General features: G+C 34.0%; 1 protein-coding gene across 1 annotated transcript; it reads right to left on the bottom strand.

The window, feature by feature from the left end:
* Positions 1 to 1,070: 1,070 nt before the first annotated feature.
* On the bottom strand, positions 1,071 to 10,091 carry si:ch73-390b10.2 (Golgi pH regulator). The gene is made up of 14 exons (XM_067409111.1): positions 9,912 to 10,091; positions 9,672 to 9,731; positions 9,482 to 9,585; positions 9,283 to 9,389; positions 9,077 to 9,178; positions 8,708 to 8,828; positions 8,528 to 8,608; positions 7,658 to 7,767; positions 7,311 to 7,399; positions 5,059 to 5,151; positions 4,872 to 4,967; positions 4,089 to 4,178; positions 3,777 to 3,842; positions 1,071 to 2,252 (listed from the first exon to the last, which is right to left on the bottom strand). The coding sequence occupies exons 1-14, from the start codon at positions 9,951 to 9,953 to the stop codon at positions 2,046 to 2,048; spliced, it is 1,368 nt and encodes a 455-aa protein (XP_067265212.1). The 5' UTR covers positions 9,954 to 10,091; the 3' UTR covers positions 1,071 to 2,045.
* Between the last annotated feature and the right edge of the window lie 6,107 nt (positions 10,092 to 16,198).

Below are 16,198 nucleotides of genomic sequence, written 5' to 3'. Positions count from 1 at the left end.
TTTTTTAAAAAGATGTAATATAAGTCTAAGGTGTCCCTTGAATGTGTCTGTGAAGTTTCAGCTCAAAATACCCCATAGATTTTTTTAAATTAGTTTTTTTAACTGCCTATTTTGGGGCATCATTATAAATGAGCCGATTCAGAGCTACTGGCCCTTTAATTCTCGTGCTCCACGTCCACGGAGCTCGCGCTTGCCTTAAACAGTACATAAACAAAGTAAACACAGCTAATATAACCCTCAAATGGATCTTTACAAAGTGTTCGTCATGCATGTGGTATGCATGCTTCGGATTATGTGAGTATTGTATTTATTTGGATGTTTACATTTGATTCTGAATGAATTTGAGGCTGTGCTCCGTGGCTAACGGCTAATGCTACACTGTTGGAGAGATTTATAAAGAATGAAGTTGTGTTTATGAATTATACAGACTGCAAGTGTTTAATAATGAAAATAGCGACGGCTCTTGTCTCCGCGAATGCAGTAAGAAATGATGGTAACTTTAACCACATTTAACAGTACATTAGCAACATGCTAACGAAACATTTAGAAAGACAGTTTACAAATATCACTAAAAATATCATGATATCATGGATCATGTCAGTTATTATTGCTCCATCTGCCATTTTTTGCTATTGTTCTTGCTTGCTTACCTAGTCTGTCAGGTCACATGATAACATGTTAAATGTAGTGCATCCAGATTATATTCATACTAAACATTTTCATATTATGTAGAACATAGATTTTTAGCACTTACAAAGTAAGCACTTATTCAAAATAAGTAACTACACAAAAGAGTATGTGATTTTAGATGCAACAACAACTATCCAATTTTCGCTCTTCACATCACCAAACACTACGCTACTAGCGTATCTACAGAGGCTGCAGCCTAAGCGTGAGTAATCTCTGAGACATTTAGTGGAACACCATGGGTCACATCATTTCAAAATGGCGAAATAGGGGAGAGACCTGTAACATGCATATTCAAAACATCCTTCAGCTCATTTGAGTGCACACCATTCAAAAGGCTCTTCACAAAAACACAACTTTTTTTTTAAGTTATATTTATGGGCTTTTTGTGCCTTTATTTGGAGAGGACAGTAGAGAGCAGACAGGAGAGCACTGGGCAGAGAGAAGGTTCGGCAGGATCGGCAAAGGACAACGAGATGGGAATTGAACTCAGGTCGCCGTGAAAGCATTTGCACCATATGTAGGCGCAATAACCACAAGGCTATCGGCGCCGACAAAACACTATTTCTTAGTGTAAAAACTTTTAAATCAGCACTACTAAATGCATCTTTAAGAAACAGTGGAAATGCTTTAAAAAAGCCTTTTAATTGAATTCTGAGCTGACTTTATTTGAGCATAAACCCCAGACAGTTACATCTCTGGCACAGCCTTTTTAGTAAATCAAAAGCACCCGTCCATTTAACACAAAAGAATAACACAATAGCCTAAAGTAAGACATGTATTTCTGCATGATTTCAGATTATGACTCTCATTTACTCGATACGGTATCAACATGTGAATCACTACAGTTCATAATGTCCCTGGACAAGACATGGATTGATAGTAACGATTAACAGGCCTGTAAGAAAAAGAGTCCAACAGTCCACTGTAACAGCTCTGGGTGTAGCTGAGATATACAGTATGTGTTGTCTATTAATGATAAAAGATGGCTCAAGACTGATCCTGTGCTAAACAAACTAGTAAGAGGGGTTAGTTTGTTCTTCTACCATGGAAAACACAATACACCTGGTATGGGAAATTACATGCTCTTTATAAAAAAAAAAAATACACCTTTATTGTATATGATTTTGTTCCCTCCAATAATAAGTCTATTCAAATGATACAGTGAACCAGCATCACTGTCTTTGAACCCAAAGTCAAATAAACACCATCTCTGGGACCCTCCTGATTCAGGAAATACAGACCCAATAATGTTTATTACAGGATAGTGGCATGAATGTCCTTCTAAAAGGAGAGGGAAAAAAAGGCACGCTTCAGTCCTGTGCATATCTCTCTCTCTGATGAGGTCACTTGTAAGGTCACAGGGTCATGTGCTTCTCAGGTGCCTGTTTATGGGCCAGGTATAGGAAGAGGATGCTAGAGAGAGCACTGACCAGGAAGATCACGTCAAACCAGCGGTGGTAGAAGTTAAACTGTAGTTCTCCCAGTACCTCAGTCACTATAGTGCGGTACTCTAGAGGCATGCTCATCCGCATCAGGAGCACCGACGACACAAAATACATTCCCTACATATAGACAGCAGAGAGAGACAGAGAGAGAGATGCCACACCATCATTTTGTTTATAGTAAGGATTTACAATACAATAGTTGGGAATCAAAAACAATTGCACTTTTTTTAAACAACACTGGAACTATGACTTTTAGGTTCTGGAACATAAATTGGAAAATGAATTCAGAATTGGAACCAGGATTACTTCTTTATGATTCCTATCCTAATATACTGGAGACTATATTAGTGTCTATCTATATGTTTTCATGAGATAATATAAATTATTATAACATAATATTAGACTTTTTTTCTTATATATATATAATATTTATATATGAACTGTTTATTGAACTGTTTATATAACTGTGTACATATATATATATATATATATATATATATATATATATATATATACACACACACACATATATATATACATATACATATATACATATACATATTCATATACATATATATATATATGAACTGAACTGTTTTTACACCGACAGTGTCAGTCAAAACTGTATGTTTTTGAAAGAAGTATTTTATGCTCACCAAAGCTGCATTTTATTTAATCAAAATACAGAGGATAAACTGCAATATTGTAAAATATTGTTACAATAAAAAAATGAAATAAACGTTTTCTATGTAAATATATTAAAAAATTTCAAAGCTGAATTTTTAGCATCATTACTCCGTCTTCAGTGTCAGTGGACGCTTTAAACATTTCTTATTATCAATGTTGAAAACAGTTGTGCTGCTTAATATTTTTGTGGAAACTGTAATACATATTCTGTTTGATGAATAGAAAGTTCAACAGATTGGCATTTATTTGTAACAGAAATCATTTAAAACATAAATGTCTTTTATCACTTTTTAAAATTAATTTACTATACATTTTATGGAAAAACAAAAAATATATTTTGTGGAAATCATTTTTTTCAACATTCTCTGATGAATATAAAGTTAAAAAACTATATTTATTTGAAACAGAAATCTTGTGAAACATTATAAATTATTGTCAATTTTTATTAACTTAATATAAATTCATGGGGGAATAATTTCATATAGATAGATATATATATATATATATATATATATATATATATATATATATATATATATATATATATATATATATATATTAGTGTACTAGTATCTTATAATCAGTATTATCTCATGGAAAATATATTTTTATTATTTTTAATTCTATAATATTGTGTGTAATAAATACATTTATTTATTTATTTTATTTATTTATTTTTATTTATTTATTTTTCCCCAGGATTCTTTGATGAATACAAAGTTCAAAATAACAGCATTTATTAGATCAATTTAACACACTCATGCTGAGTAAAAGTATTAGTTTCTTTCAAAAAACAAATAATCTGACCGACCCCAAACTTTTCAACGTGTATGAAATATATTTAAATTTTTCAACGACTATAATGTACAAATAATTATCAGTATTGGCCAAACAAAAGTTGTCCTTCTAAAATAGTGCAGTTGTTTTTTGTCTGCTTTTTATATTATGTCTCACCATGATCTGAGCCAAGACGAGCACAATGACATTGGAGGACTTGCTGCTGGAGATGGCATAGAAAAACTATAAACAAAAGAAAGAGATTAACCAAAACTGTTTTTTATGAGCTTTGAACATATTTTAATGCTTCTCAGAAACTGAATTCCATCAATACCATATTACAGTTGCTCAAGTAAATAATAATCTCCTCCCTCAACACCAGCTGAACAAACACGCCTATGCACGTGTAATATGTGACCTTTTTCCATTAAGTGATAAGACTGAATGAGAAAAAAAAAACAAAAAAAAAACATGTTCACCCTTCATTACCTTGGTGAGTGTGATTAAAAGGCCTCGTATGGACGTGACTATGATGATTCCCACCAGGATAAAGGAAATGTGCTGAGACCAGAACTTGACCTGTGGGAAAACAGAGGTTTAAGTTCTCCTGCACATAAATTAAGAGGCTTTATCCATTAGAAAGGGATGAGCAGCATTTGTGAGAGCGAGAGTGAATTCTGACCAAGATTACATGTTTAAGAGGCTGAATCATTACCTCCTCATGGGGAAAGATTAAACATCATTTAACAGGCTGGAGAACAATTAACTGCCAACCAAAGCAGTAAATGTCAGCTGACACAGCACGCACAATCACAGCCTGAATATACAACTGCAGTTATGAGTATAAAGTCTATTAGGGTGGATACACAACAATTATGTATATGAGTGTGGACTAACAAGTGTAATCATTTACTATCATTAAAAAAAGTAAACAAACACAACTGGTGTGGTAATTTGTCATGCTGTGACAATGCAGTGCTAAAATCTGATCTGTCTGATCAGTTTTATATATTGGCCAATAGGGGGCAGAGAAACACAAGAAGAAAGAGTTGCCTATAAGATGAAGAGACATTAAAAATGTAAATGAGAAGGGATGATTTATGCATTTGAACAATAGTGTACTTCACATTAATATTCAATGCTGAGTAAGAAAATTTAAAAAAAAGAAGAGAAAGAAAAAAATGAAGACTTACAAAGTCTAATGGGGAACCTTAAAAGAGACTTGGTTAACCAAAACATAAAAAGCAGCTTAAGTTGACGATAATAACATACATCAAACTGAATTCCGAGATAGTTGACCGTGATCTCGATTCCTCTTGTCACCGGGTCAGTCTTCCCGACACGGTCAAACACTATGTTTATCGTGGCCTAAGAAGAACACATTATGTCACTGATTGAGATTCATTCTTACAGTATTCTATAATACCTGCCAAAAATATTGTGAGAAATCAATTCTTACCATAAATATTTTCCACACACAGTAGATGGAGAAGAAATACCCTAAGAAGTTGAAGTATTTCCCTTGAAATGTTTTTGAGTATTCTATCCGTTCCTTGGGATACAAAGACATAAGACTGTTTATATAGTGCTTTCAATATGTATTTTTATTTATATAAATGACTTCCCTAGAATGTGTAATTACTGGATATTTTAAAGCCAATCATGACTAAAAAACATTTTATTTTATTTAATTTAGTCATTTATTTATTTTTATGGTATTGTTAATTTCCATAACTGTTCTGGGAAATTACAATGTTTTAAAGGTGCCATCGAACGTTTTTTTACAAGATGTAATATAAGTCTAAGGTGTCCCCTGAATGTGTCTGTGAAGTTTCAGATCAAAATACCCCCGAGATTTTTTTTAATAAATTTTTTTAACTGCCTATTTTGGGGCATCATTAAATATGAGCCGATTTATGCTGTGTGGCCCCTTTAAATGCTGACGCTCCACACCCACAGAGCTCACGCTTGCCTTGAACAGTGCATAAACAAAGTTTACACAGCTAATATAACCTTCAAAATGGATCTTTACAAAGTGTTCGTCATGCATGTGGCATGCATGCGTCGGATTATGTGAGTATTGTATACTGTTATATTGTTTAAATTGATTCTGAATGAATTTGAGGCTGTGCTCCATGGATAACGGCTAATGCTACACTGTTGGAGAGATTTATAAAGAATGAAGTTATGTTTATGAATTATACAGACTGCATGTGTTTAAAAATGAAAATAGCTACAGTCTTGTCTCCGTGAATACAGTAAGAAACGATGGTAACTTTAACCACGTTTAACAGTACATTAGCAACATGCTAATGAAACATTTAGAAAGACAATTTACAAATATCACTAAAAATATCATGATATCATGGATCATGTCAGTTATTATTGCTCCATCTGCCATTTTTCACTGTTGTTCTTGCTTGCTTACTTAGTCTGATGATTCAGCTGTGCTGCTCCAAACGTTAATGCCTGCCCTTGTGTAATGCCTTTCATAATGTTGGGAACATGGGCTGGCATATGCAAATATTGGGGGCGTACACCCCGACTGTTACGTAACAGTCGGTGTTATGTTGAGATTCGCCTGTTCTTCGGAGGTCATTTAAACAAATGAGATTTATATAAGAAGGAGGAAACAATCAAGTTTGAGACTCACTGTATGTCATTTCCAAGTACTGAACTCTTGTTATTTAACTATGCCAAGATAAATTCAATTTTTCATTCGAGGGCACCTTTAAATTGCCTGATACATCCCAGTTTTACATGACCATGGGATCCCTGTATATCCACCTTTTTCCTAAAAAGCTTACTGCGTTTTAGATTATGGGAGGCACTTACGGTTTGCGAGGAAAAATAATTTCAAATCATAAGGTTGCACTACAAATAATCCTTATCCGTCAGTTTGACTGAATGAGCTGTACAATTTCCTTCATGTTCTCATGTTCAAATTTCAACAAAATAACATAATGCTTGGTATTTTTAATGTGACATAGTAAGACAAGAATATCTAAGAGCTCTTTTCAGTTTCTGCAATCTTTTCCTCCTGATTATTATTTTTTCCCCTTTGTATTCCGCTATAACAGTGTGAAAAAGGACAACACACTGAGAATTCATGATCTGCTCTCCCGATTTAATTTACAATACATCCCATTAATAATTCACTGAAATGCACTAAGAATCGCTCGTTTTTCTCCCCAAATCCTCATGTTTCTTTCCAGGTTTATTTTCACACAGATGCTTTAAAATGTTATTGACTTTTCACTTCTAATTCCTATAAGCAGTGTTTATGGGAATGTTTCTAAAGCAGTAAATATAATATTTATTTTCTGTCACAATCACTTTGAATCATTATCACTCAATGTTCCGGTTAATGAACATTTTTGATTAAGGCAATGTGTTACATAATACAGACTATATTACTTCTGTGACATTTAACACATCCGTAATATTGCTGCGGAAATAATCGGGGGTTATTCATGGACTGTGGGAGTAATTTCTTAATGCTTTTTACACTTTTAAATGTCCTTTTAACGTTCAATAGTTAAAGGGTGAGTTATAATGTCATCTCATTGTAGCCAGTTTTTGAAAATGCTTATTGCGTTCATAGAGCGAATGTTCTGCTGATTGATTAATAATTCGTGCTAAGCATAATGAGGCTTTGGAAAAAGGTGGATAGAAATAAATCTCAGGCATTGAATTTCATTTGTTAAATACCTTGGTGGCCTGCAGGTCCACAGTCTCTAGGAAAAGCTGCCTACTGAGTTCCTCCAGAGCATCCACCTCCTGCTGGATCAGGGAGAGATCTGCAGAGCCGGAGTTAAGAAACATCCCTGACTACATGGTTCTTTTGTGTTCAACAGAATAAAAAGAAACTCATATAGGTGAGCAACAGAATTTTTATTTTTGGGTGAGCTATCCCTTTAAGCTCTTTGCTCAGACATTGTGAGCACAATGGTGATTATTATGATCTCAGTAACTCTCCAGTTGCTGGGTCACCCCTAAATGAGACTGTAAGAAGTCTTTAGCCTGATGTCTCAAATGAACATGGTCATTAAGGATACTCTCACTGCCTGATGTTGAGGAGGTCACACTCTTTATCATTCCCCAAAATCCTGTCTGTTTATTCTGCTCCTCTCCACGCTGGTACATCTGCCTTCTTACCATGGCAATCCTACAAAGACATTAAAAACCTCTTAAAAAGAAACATCTTACTTTATCTCTTGAATACAAATCTTATTACAAAAAAAAAAAAAAAAAACATCTTATTGCATTATCTCTTGACTACACAACTTATGTTCTTAAATGATTTACTATTTTAGGTTCATATAACATCCAAATATGTAGGGTCAATAAGATTTTTTATTTTTATTATTATTATTCAGGGTTAAGGTGATCAAAAGAAATTAATAACAACTCAAAAGGTTTTTGTTTCAAATAAATGCAGTTCTTTTTAACTTCCTATTCAAAGAATCTTGAAACCCACAAAATATTAAGTAGCACGACTATTGATAATAATAAGAAATATTTATTGAGCTGCAAATCAGCATATTCGAATGATTTCAGAGGGATCATGTGACACTGACGACTGGAGCTTCAGCATTGATCACAGCAATAAATTACATTTTAAAAATATATTAAAACAAAAATCAGTTATTTTTATTAAATGAATGCAGCCTTGGTGAACATAAAAGACTTCTTCCTTTTTTTTTATTCATTTTTTCAACACCAAACTTTTAAACAGTAGTATATCACTTTAAAGAACAATATATATTTTATACATACAACAACCATTTTAAGTCTTTGTGTTAAAAAACAGCAACAACAACAAAACAAAAATACTTAACAGCAAAAGTGTTCAGAAAGACATGTGGGTGAGTAAATAATGACAGTACTTTCATTATTGGGGTGAACTGATTGGATCACTCTCTTACCTTTTCTTTTTACTGACAATCATGTCCATAGTCTGAAGCAGTCTTCTCTCCAGAGCCAGGATATCACTGTCCGTCACATTTCTGAGTAAACAAACCAAACAAATATCTAGCATAAAAAAAATATAAATACAAAACAACACAATTTTCTATGTTATTTGATGTGTCTGAGAGCAAAGATACCTCAGGAAATAAGACATGTATGTATAAGGACAGTTAACAGCACCAAAGCCAGACAGAAGAGCCATCAGTGTGACCCCAATGACCCCCACACGACTAATCAGCTGCTCTATGGACAGAATGCCTAAGACAACAAGAAAGAGATACACATCTGCATATTAATGCACACATAATGTGCATGATTCTCAGGTGCCAATTATTTCCATTATTTCTCATAATCTACTAAAAACCTTTCATATACCAAATCGATTCTGTTTTTTCCTGTTTTTTGTTTTTTTTTCTTGTTAAATATCCTGTTTCATTCATAAATACGTAGATAACAAAAGCAAAATTAGTTGCAAAACGTTTCATGTTGACAAGAACAATGCCTACCATGTTTTGGACTAAGAATAGGGAAAGGATCGCCAAGTTTCCAGAAGAAATACATGAACGTGAACCAGACCACACATGAAAAAAGTAACCTTTGTCTATGCACTGTAAGAGAGAAGAAAGCAAACATGCAGTGCATAAGCAAACTTTGAGCAAATTTAACAAATAGAAAAGTTAAGGAATATAAAAAGAGGACTGAATTTACTTACATAAACGTATATTACTGACCACAAAGTAACCAATGTAGAAAGGCACCACAAATATTAGAACTAGTAATATTACATACAAATTCAGCTTCCAATGGAAATATCTGGACCTGTTTAGAAACAAACAATTTGTGACCAATCTGATCTACAGTTCTCAATTCTCACCAATAATGATTTCATCAAGTAAATCACAAATACTTACGTGCTGCTTAATACTCCTAGGATCTCAAAGATAATGAGCTCAAACATAGTGCAAGAAAAGGCAAATGTGATAGAGAACACCACCTGCACAACATACTGTCGAACCTGGTGAAGACATGTAGACCTGTATGAGAAATACTGAAAGGCCAGTGTCAACAAAACAAGTCTAAGTCTAAACGTATTCACAATACCTCATAATCTTTAAACAACTGCCGCATGAAAAACAGCCAGCCGAACCCGAAAAACAGCACCTGTGTGTAGGAAACTACGTTATTTCATACATTATTCAAGCTTTTCTATGTGGGACATGTTATATATTGTAACATACAGCAACACAAACCAAATAGCTTTAAAACTACTAAAAAAAAAAAAACTACTGGAGAGATTGAAGACGAGGATTGAGAAAGAAAAAAAAAAAAGATGAGACTTACCTGAGAAGTAAACATAATCACTGAATCTACGAAGAAAGACATGGCGTAGCATGTGGTATCAGGTTTGTACACAGAAAATGTCAAACGCACTCTCAGCTCATAATGTTAATAAGCTCGGTTAATACAGAGGAACAAATATTGAACAGAACAAGTGTTTGACCAAGCTGTCAAGCTGCTGACGTCATGACATGGAGCACACAGGTTTTCCGGCGCAGAGTAATGTCATCATTGACTGTTTCGTAATGCAGACACTAGAGGGCGGCACCACCTCAAAAATTAGGAGCAAACCGGAGGAAACAGTCGACACTGCTATATCATAAACAAACGTTAGTACGACAGATAGAACGATAGATAGACATATAGAACGATAGAACGATAGATAGATAGATAGATAGATAGATAGATAGATAGATAGATAGATAGATAGATAGATAGATAGATAGATAGATAGATAGATAGATAGATAGATAGATAGATAGATAGATAGATAGATAGATAGATAGATAGATAGATTTTAATAATGTATTAGTAAATGTTGAAATTAACATTAACTAAGATTAATAAATGCTTTATAAGTATTGTTGATTCTTTGTGCATGTTAACTAATGTTAACTAATGATATTTTATTGTAAAGTGTTGTAGGTAGGGCCTACTATATCCATTTTTACCAAGAAAGAGAGAGAGAGAGAGAGAGAGAGAGAGAGAGATCATTCTGCTCTGGTGTGTGATTGAGGCCAGGGCTGGGTGTTTCATTATTAAGATGGAAAGTCTCATCAGACTGAAGCGACATATGGAACAGAGAACATGGGAGTCTTGGCTAAATCACATCCTGTGAAAGCTGTCACCACACAGCAGTCCCAATGGCCCATTCAGGCTGTGGTGTCATTTTCATAGCATGTAAATATCAAAACTTCACTTACATCATTTGAAGTTCCTTTTCATTATTAATTTGTTAAATGTCGAAATTAAATTACATTTTATTTTGCATATTGTCTGACTTTTATGGTAGCTAATAGGCCCAATTAGGTGAATGTGATTTCACCAAGTAAGACATGTTTTGTTGATCCTGGAGCAACATTCCAATCAACCAATCAGATTTGAGGGACATGTTTACCGTTTTTGTCATGTTTAGGCTTACAACCAGGGTTAGGTGCTTCTACATCAATGTTATTCACCTATCTGTCCCCTCTGATTTTAGGGATAAGTTATGGGTATTGGGTAGAGTTAGGTTTAGGGTTTGGAATAGGGTTAAGACTAAATTTTCAGACAGGAATGTTGTTCCAGGATCAATAAAATATGTTGATTCAGGAACATATCTTACTTGGCAAAATCACAATTATGCATTTCACCCACAAAAAAAGAAAAAAGAAAACATTGCAAATAGGATCATGTTATAAAAAGCAGCAATACAAAACGGAGATCAAAACTTTAGATTTTTGGTATTCAGAATTCTTATGTCTCCTCAAGAGTTTCAGAAGAGATCTATAAGGTTTCTCAAACACATAAAGTCTGCATTGAAAAGTCAAATATTTCACTATGAACTCAAATGTTTCTCACCAAATTCTTCAAAACATAGGTTCCAAAAGGGGTTTTTCACAGCGATGCTATAGAAGAACCATTTTGGGTTCCACAAAGAACCTTTTTCGGATTTTATTTCTTAGTGTGAAGAACATTTGAAGAGTTCATTTGCAAAAACCGATAAACGCCATTTAAAAAAAAATGTGCTGTGCATTATTCTCCATATATAGCACGTTCTGTACCCTAAATCCATTTTGTCAGAAGAGCCGGTTTTGCCCACTTTCAGGCATCGCAAGTTCACGTTTTACAGCAGAAGCCGACAAGCGCCCTTGTTTGTGTACAGACAGAAACCGATAAGTCCGTTTTAGCGAATCAGCGCGCAGTATTCAGGTCAGGTGACAAGGCTTCTAGTCACTTCAAAAAGACGCGCTAGCTGAGGGACGTTTTATCAAAGCTCACTAAAAGTGATCGAGGATTTATGATTTCGACTCCTGTAAGTCCTTGTACACCATACACGACTTACATGCTGAAAAATCGGTTGTCTTTTTGCTTGTATGTGTGTGCGCGCACGTGCGTGTGTGTGTGCTTGTGTGCCGATCTGTGTGTGTGTGTGTGTGTGTGTTTGAGAGAGAGAGAGAGAGAGAGAGAGAGAGAGAGAGAGAGCGTGTGTGTGTGTAGGTGTGTGTGTGTGTGTGTGTGTGTGTGTGCGCGCGCGTGTTTGTGTGCACATGTGTGTTTGAGAGTGTTTTAAATGCAATTACTTGGGTTTTGTTTAACTATGAAACATGAAATGTGGAGTTATCTGCTTTTGCTAAAAAACAAACTTTTAATATATATAGGGTGAATTGCCCTAAAGTGGGACACTGCCTAATGTGGGACACCTAAGGTTTAGTGTTTGTAGGTCCCGCATAAATACATGAATGTCAGTGAAACTATAGGTTATCTGAAGCTGTGGTGCCATGTGATCAAAATCACATAGCCTCTCAAATGTCCAGTCATATATGAGACTGTAGCAATCATCAAAAAGGAAGGACCTTGTGTGAAAGCCACCCAAAGGTCAATGACATAGAGTTTTGACAAACTTGACATTAAGGAGTATAAATTAATTTTAAACAAAAAAATCATGATATCTTTTGGCCTAATGTGCTTATGAAATGTATGCCCATCAAAAAATACTATAACATTGTTATGTGTAAACTATATATTTTATATTTTTATCAAATTTCCTAGTGTCCCACATTAGGAAATGTGGTCTCAAAAAGTGGGACAGTATTATTGCCTAATGTGGGACAGTACTTTAGTCAGTCAAAAATGTGTATTGGGGCATGGTTTGTGGGACAAAAATGGTTATTTACAGTGTTTTAATGTTGTTGTGCAATAATAGAATGATTGTGTGTGTTTGTTGTTTAGTGAAATAGAAAGCATTATGCCAAATAAACATTTATGCAGTTCGCAGCATTTTTATGAATTTTGACTCAATGTTAAATCTAGCCTAAAGTTTGTTCAAGGTTTTTTTTTTTTTTTCTAGATTTATTTTTTGCAGGTTGCAAGATTTTATTTTTTGCCTTCAAATAAGCCTAGGCTATATGTTGAAGAGAACAGTGAAGAATTCTGACTGTGCATTTAATTATTTTCTATATATTACATAACATAGCCTATGAAAATAGATGCCTAATGTCTTTACAATAGATGCATCAAAACTATCATATTGTATTATTTTTCTGATGATGTTCACTTATCAATCAATCCATCCATAACCAAGATAATTACTAACTTAAGAAGATTTTTACTATTCTGCATGAATCAATTGATTTTGGCCTTTTATCGTAGACTTTGGCCTTTTCATAGACCTTTTATTATTATGATTATTATTATTATCATCATTATCATTATTATTATCATTATTATTATTATTATCATCATAGATTTTGGCCTTTTATCATAGAATTTTCAGTGTCCCACATTAGGGATACAACTGTCCCACATTAGGAAACACCAGATTGTTTTAGACGACTTGCACTAAGAGCACTAATATGTCTATAATTTCTTTTATGAATGTGTTATCTCCATTTTATCTTTTGATTTGATTAGGAGACATCTTGGGGTTTTTAAAATGGTATTGTGTGTGAATTTAATGTTTTGGCTACAAATTGCAATATGTCACAGAAGTCTGAAATGCAAAAAATGTCCCACATTAGGGCAATTCACCCTATATAAAACATACTTTCAATGAATTTTAATTTACCTGTATTTTTTAGAGTTATCATTACTTTAATCAAAACAGCCCAACTGCAGTTTGATTGTTATTACTTGGAATGCACAATAAACATGATTTGTGAGAATTCATAAAAATTGAGTTATCTGTTTTTGCAAATAAACTCTTCATTTTAATAATCTAAATATGTTTCCTCTGTAGAACCTTTTGTGCAATGGAAAGCTTTGATGTATATTAATGGAACCATGCCAATAAAGAATCTTTATTTTTGAGAGCATATGCTATCCACATTAATATTTTAGCACTTTACTTGTACTGTGTTAACATTCATCAAAAAAAAAAAAAAAAATGTTAGAAGAAACATCTGAGAAACAGCTGATAGCTACTTGACTCAAACGCATCCTGTGAGCTTCAAAAGACCAATAAACATCTGATTCCTGCAGCAAAACCCGTTGAGAACAGCTGCTTTAGCCAACCAACACTATTCCTTTGCTACAACTTGCCCAAAGAAAATAAGCATTAAGTCAAGACCTCCTATAACACCACAAAAGGCTTGACTTCCTCACGGCCTCTGAAGTGCTTCTTGACAGTACTGAGGTGTGAATTGAAACAGATGCTCAGGTGTCCCACAGCTCTGTCAGCAGACAATTGGAGGTGACAGAGAGTTTTCTAATTCATTGGTGTGATTTATTTATATACTGTAGGAGTTCAGGACTGATGTGTGAGGAAGCATCCGCCGTCGAGATTGTGAAGCGATGCAAGAGATAAAGTGTTTCTAATGAGCTTTTGGGACTCTCGGGAAGTAAATATTCTTTGAATGTGAGAAAGGTAAAACACACACACACACACACACACACACACACACACACGCACACACACACACACACACACACACACACACACACACACACACACACACATCTCTCTCAGGCTTCTTTCAGATCCCAGCTTTCATTTTCATATTTACAAATGTATACAGCAGCACATTGATTGTCTGGAGGTATTTCTTCTTTTTATGCTTTGTATATGCTAATTGAGAAAACACTGAACACAACAAAGCATTAAACCCTGCAAACAGTTTTAACATAATCCATTTATAGGCAGTCAAAGAGATTAATTGGCTCATACTTATTATCAGCATCTGGGTTTTCTGAAAAGTGGCTCACATTTGACCTTTCACTCATTTTCATGCATTCTGTATTTATTTATTTATTTATTTTTTTTTTTTTTCAGTTTTTATTTTTAAATGGTAAATTTATTTTCCAGAGTAATCTTTTATCTCTAAAAGGGTTGTGTGTCTTTGTGTGCATATGAGCGAGAGGAAAAGAGAAAGTCTGAAAGCATGTTTGTGTATATGTGGGAGGAAACAGCTGTCACACACAATCTGTGTCAGAATCCTCTTCTGTGAGAGCTAAATTAAGCCTGTCCCACATGGGTGCTCCTTAAAGACACCTCCATAGCAGTGTACACACAGCTCAAACGTCCATTTCATGGTTCAGGGCATCAGTGTCAGCTTTAACCTTCAGCTGTGGTGATTAATGTTATAATTCTACACAAATCTGCTCATTTTACAGTTTAAACCTGTGCAAAATACAACCCACACATTTGCACAAATTGTGCACAAATGCATGAAGAGTCATTGGCTGAGTCAGTGTTGCTATGTCTGGCTGTTCGCAATGTGCAAACAAATTTAATGTTGTCTCTGCAAATTAAGCTGTGACTGGAGAAGGTACTTTAACATCATAACGTTCTATTCTATTCTATTCTGTTCTATTCTGAAGATGAAATGGATTCATTCTGTTCTATTCTATTCAAAGAAGTATCTGATTTTGAGAGAATGATTCTATTCTATTCTATTCTATTCAATGAACAGTATCCAAGTATCTGATGATGATCAGAAGAATTTGTTCTATTTTATTCAGTTCTATTCTATAACAGCATCTGATGAAAATAGAAGAATCCACTCTAGTCTATTTTACTCTATTCTATTCTACTGTATTCTATTAAAAGAACATAATTTGATGAAAACTATTCTATTCTATTCATGGAAAAGCATCTGTATAAAATCCATTCAGTTATGTTCAACTCTACTCATAAAACATTGTCTGATGAAATGAGAAGGATCCATTCTTTTCTTTTATTTTCTTTTCTTTTCTTTTCATGGAACAGCATCTATAGAAAATTCCCTAAATGTATGTTCTACTCTATTTATAGAACAACATCTGATGAAATTAGATGATTCTATTCTATTCTATTCTATTCATGGAACAAAATCTATAGAAAAAATCTGTTCGGCCCTATTCATAGAGCATTATCTGATGAAATGAGAAGGATCCATTCTATTCTATTCTATTCATGGAGCAACATCTATAGAAAAATCCATCAAATTCTGTTCTAGAACATCATCTGATGAAATTAGAAAGATCTGCTCTATTCTATTCTATTCTATTTTAATTATATTCTGTGCTATACATGGAACAACATACATAGAAAAATCCATTAAATTCTGTTCTAGAACATCATCTAATGAATTAGAAGGATGTGTTCTGTTCTG

This window comes from Chanodichthys erythropterus, chromosome 14 (genome assembly GCF_024489055.1).
Source record: "Chanodichthys erythropterus isolate Z2021 chromosome 14, ASM2448905v1, whole genome shotgun sequence".
NCBI lineage: Eukaryota > Metazoa > Chordata > Actinopteri > Cypriniformes > Xenocyprididae > Chanodichthys > Chanodichthys erythropterus.
The sequence above is the reverse complement of the archived record's forward strand: the minus strand, read 5'-3'. Positions and strand labels throughout refer to the sequence as shown.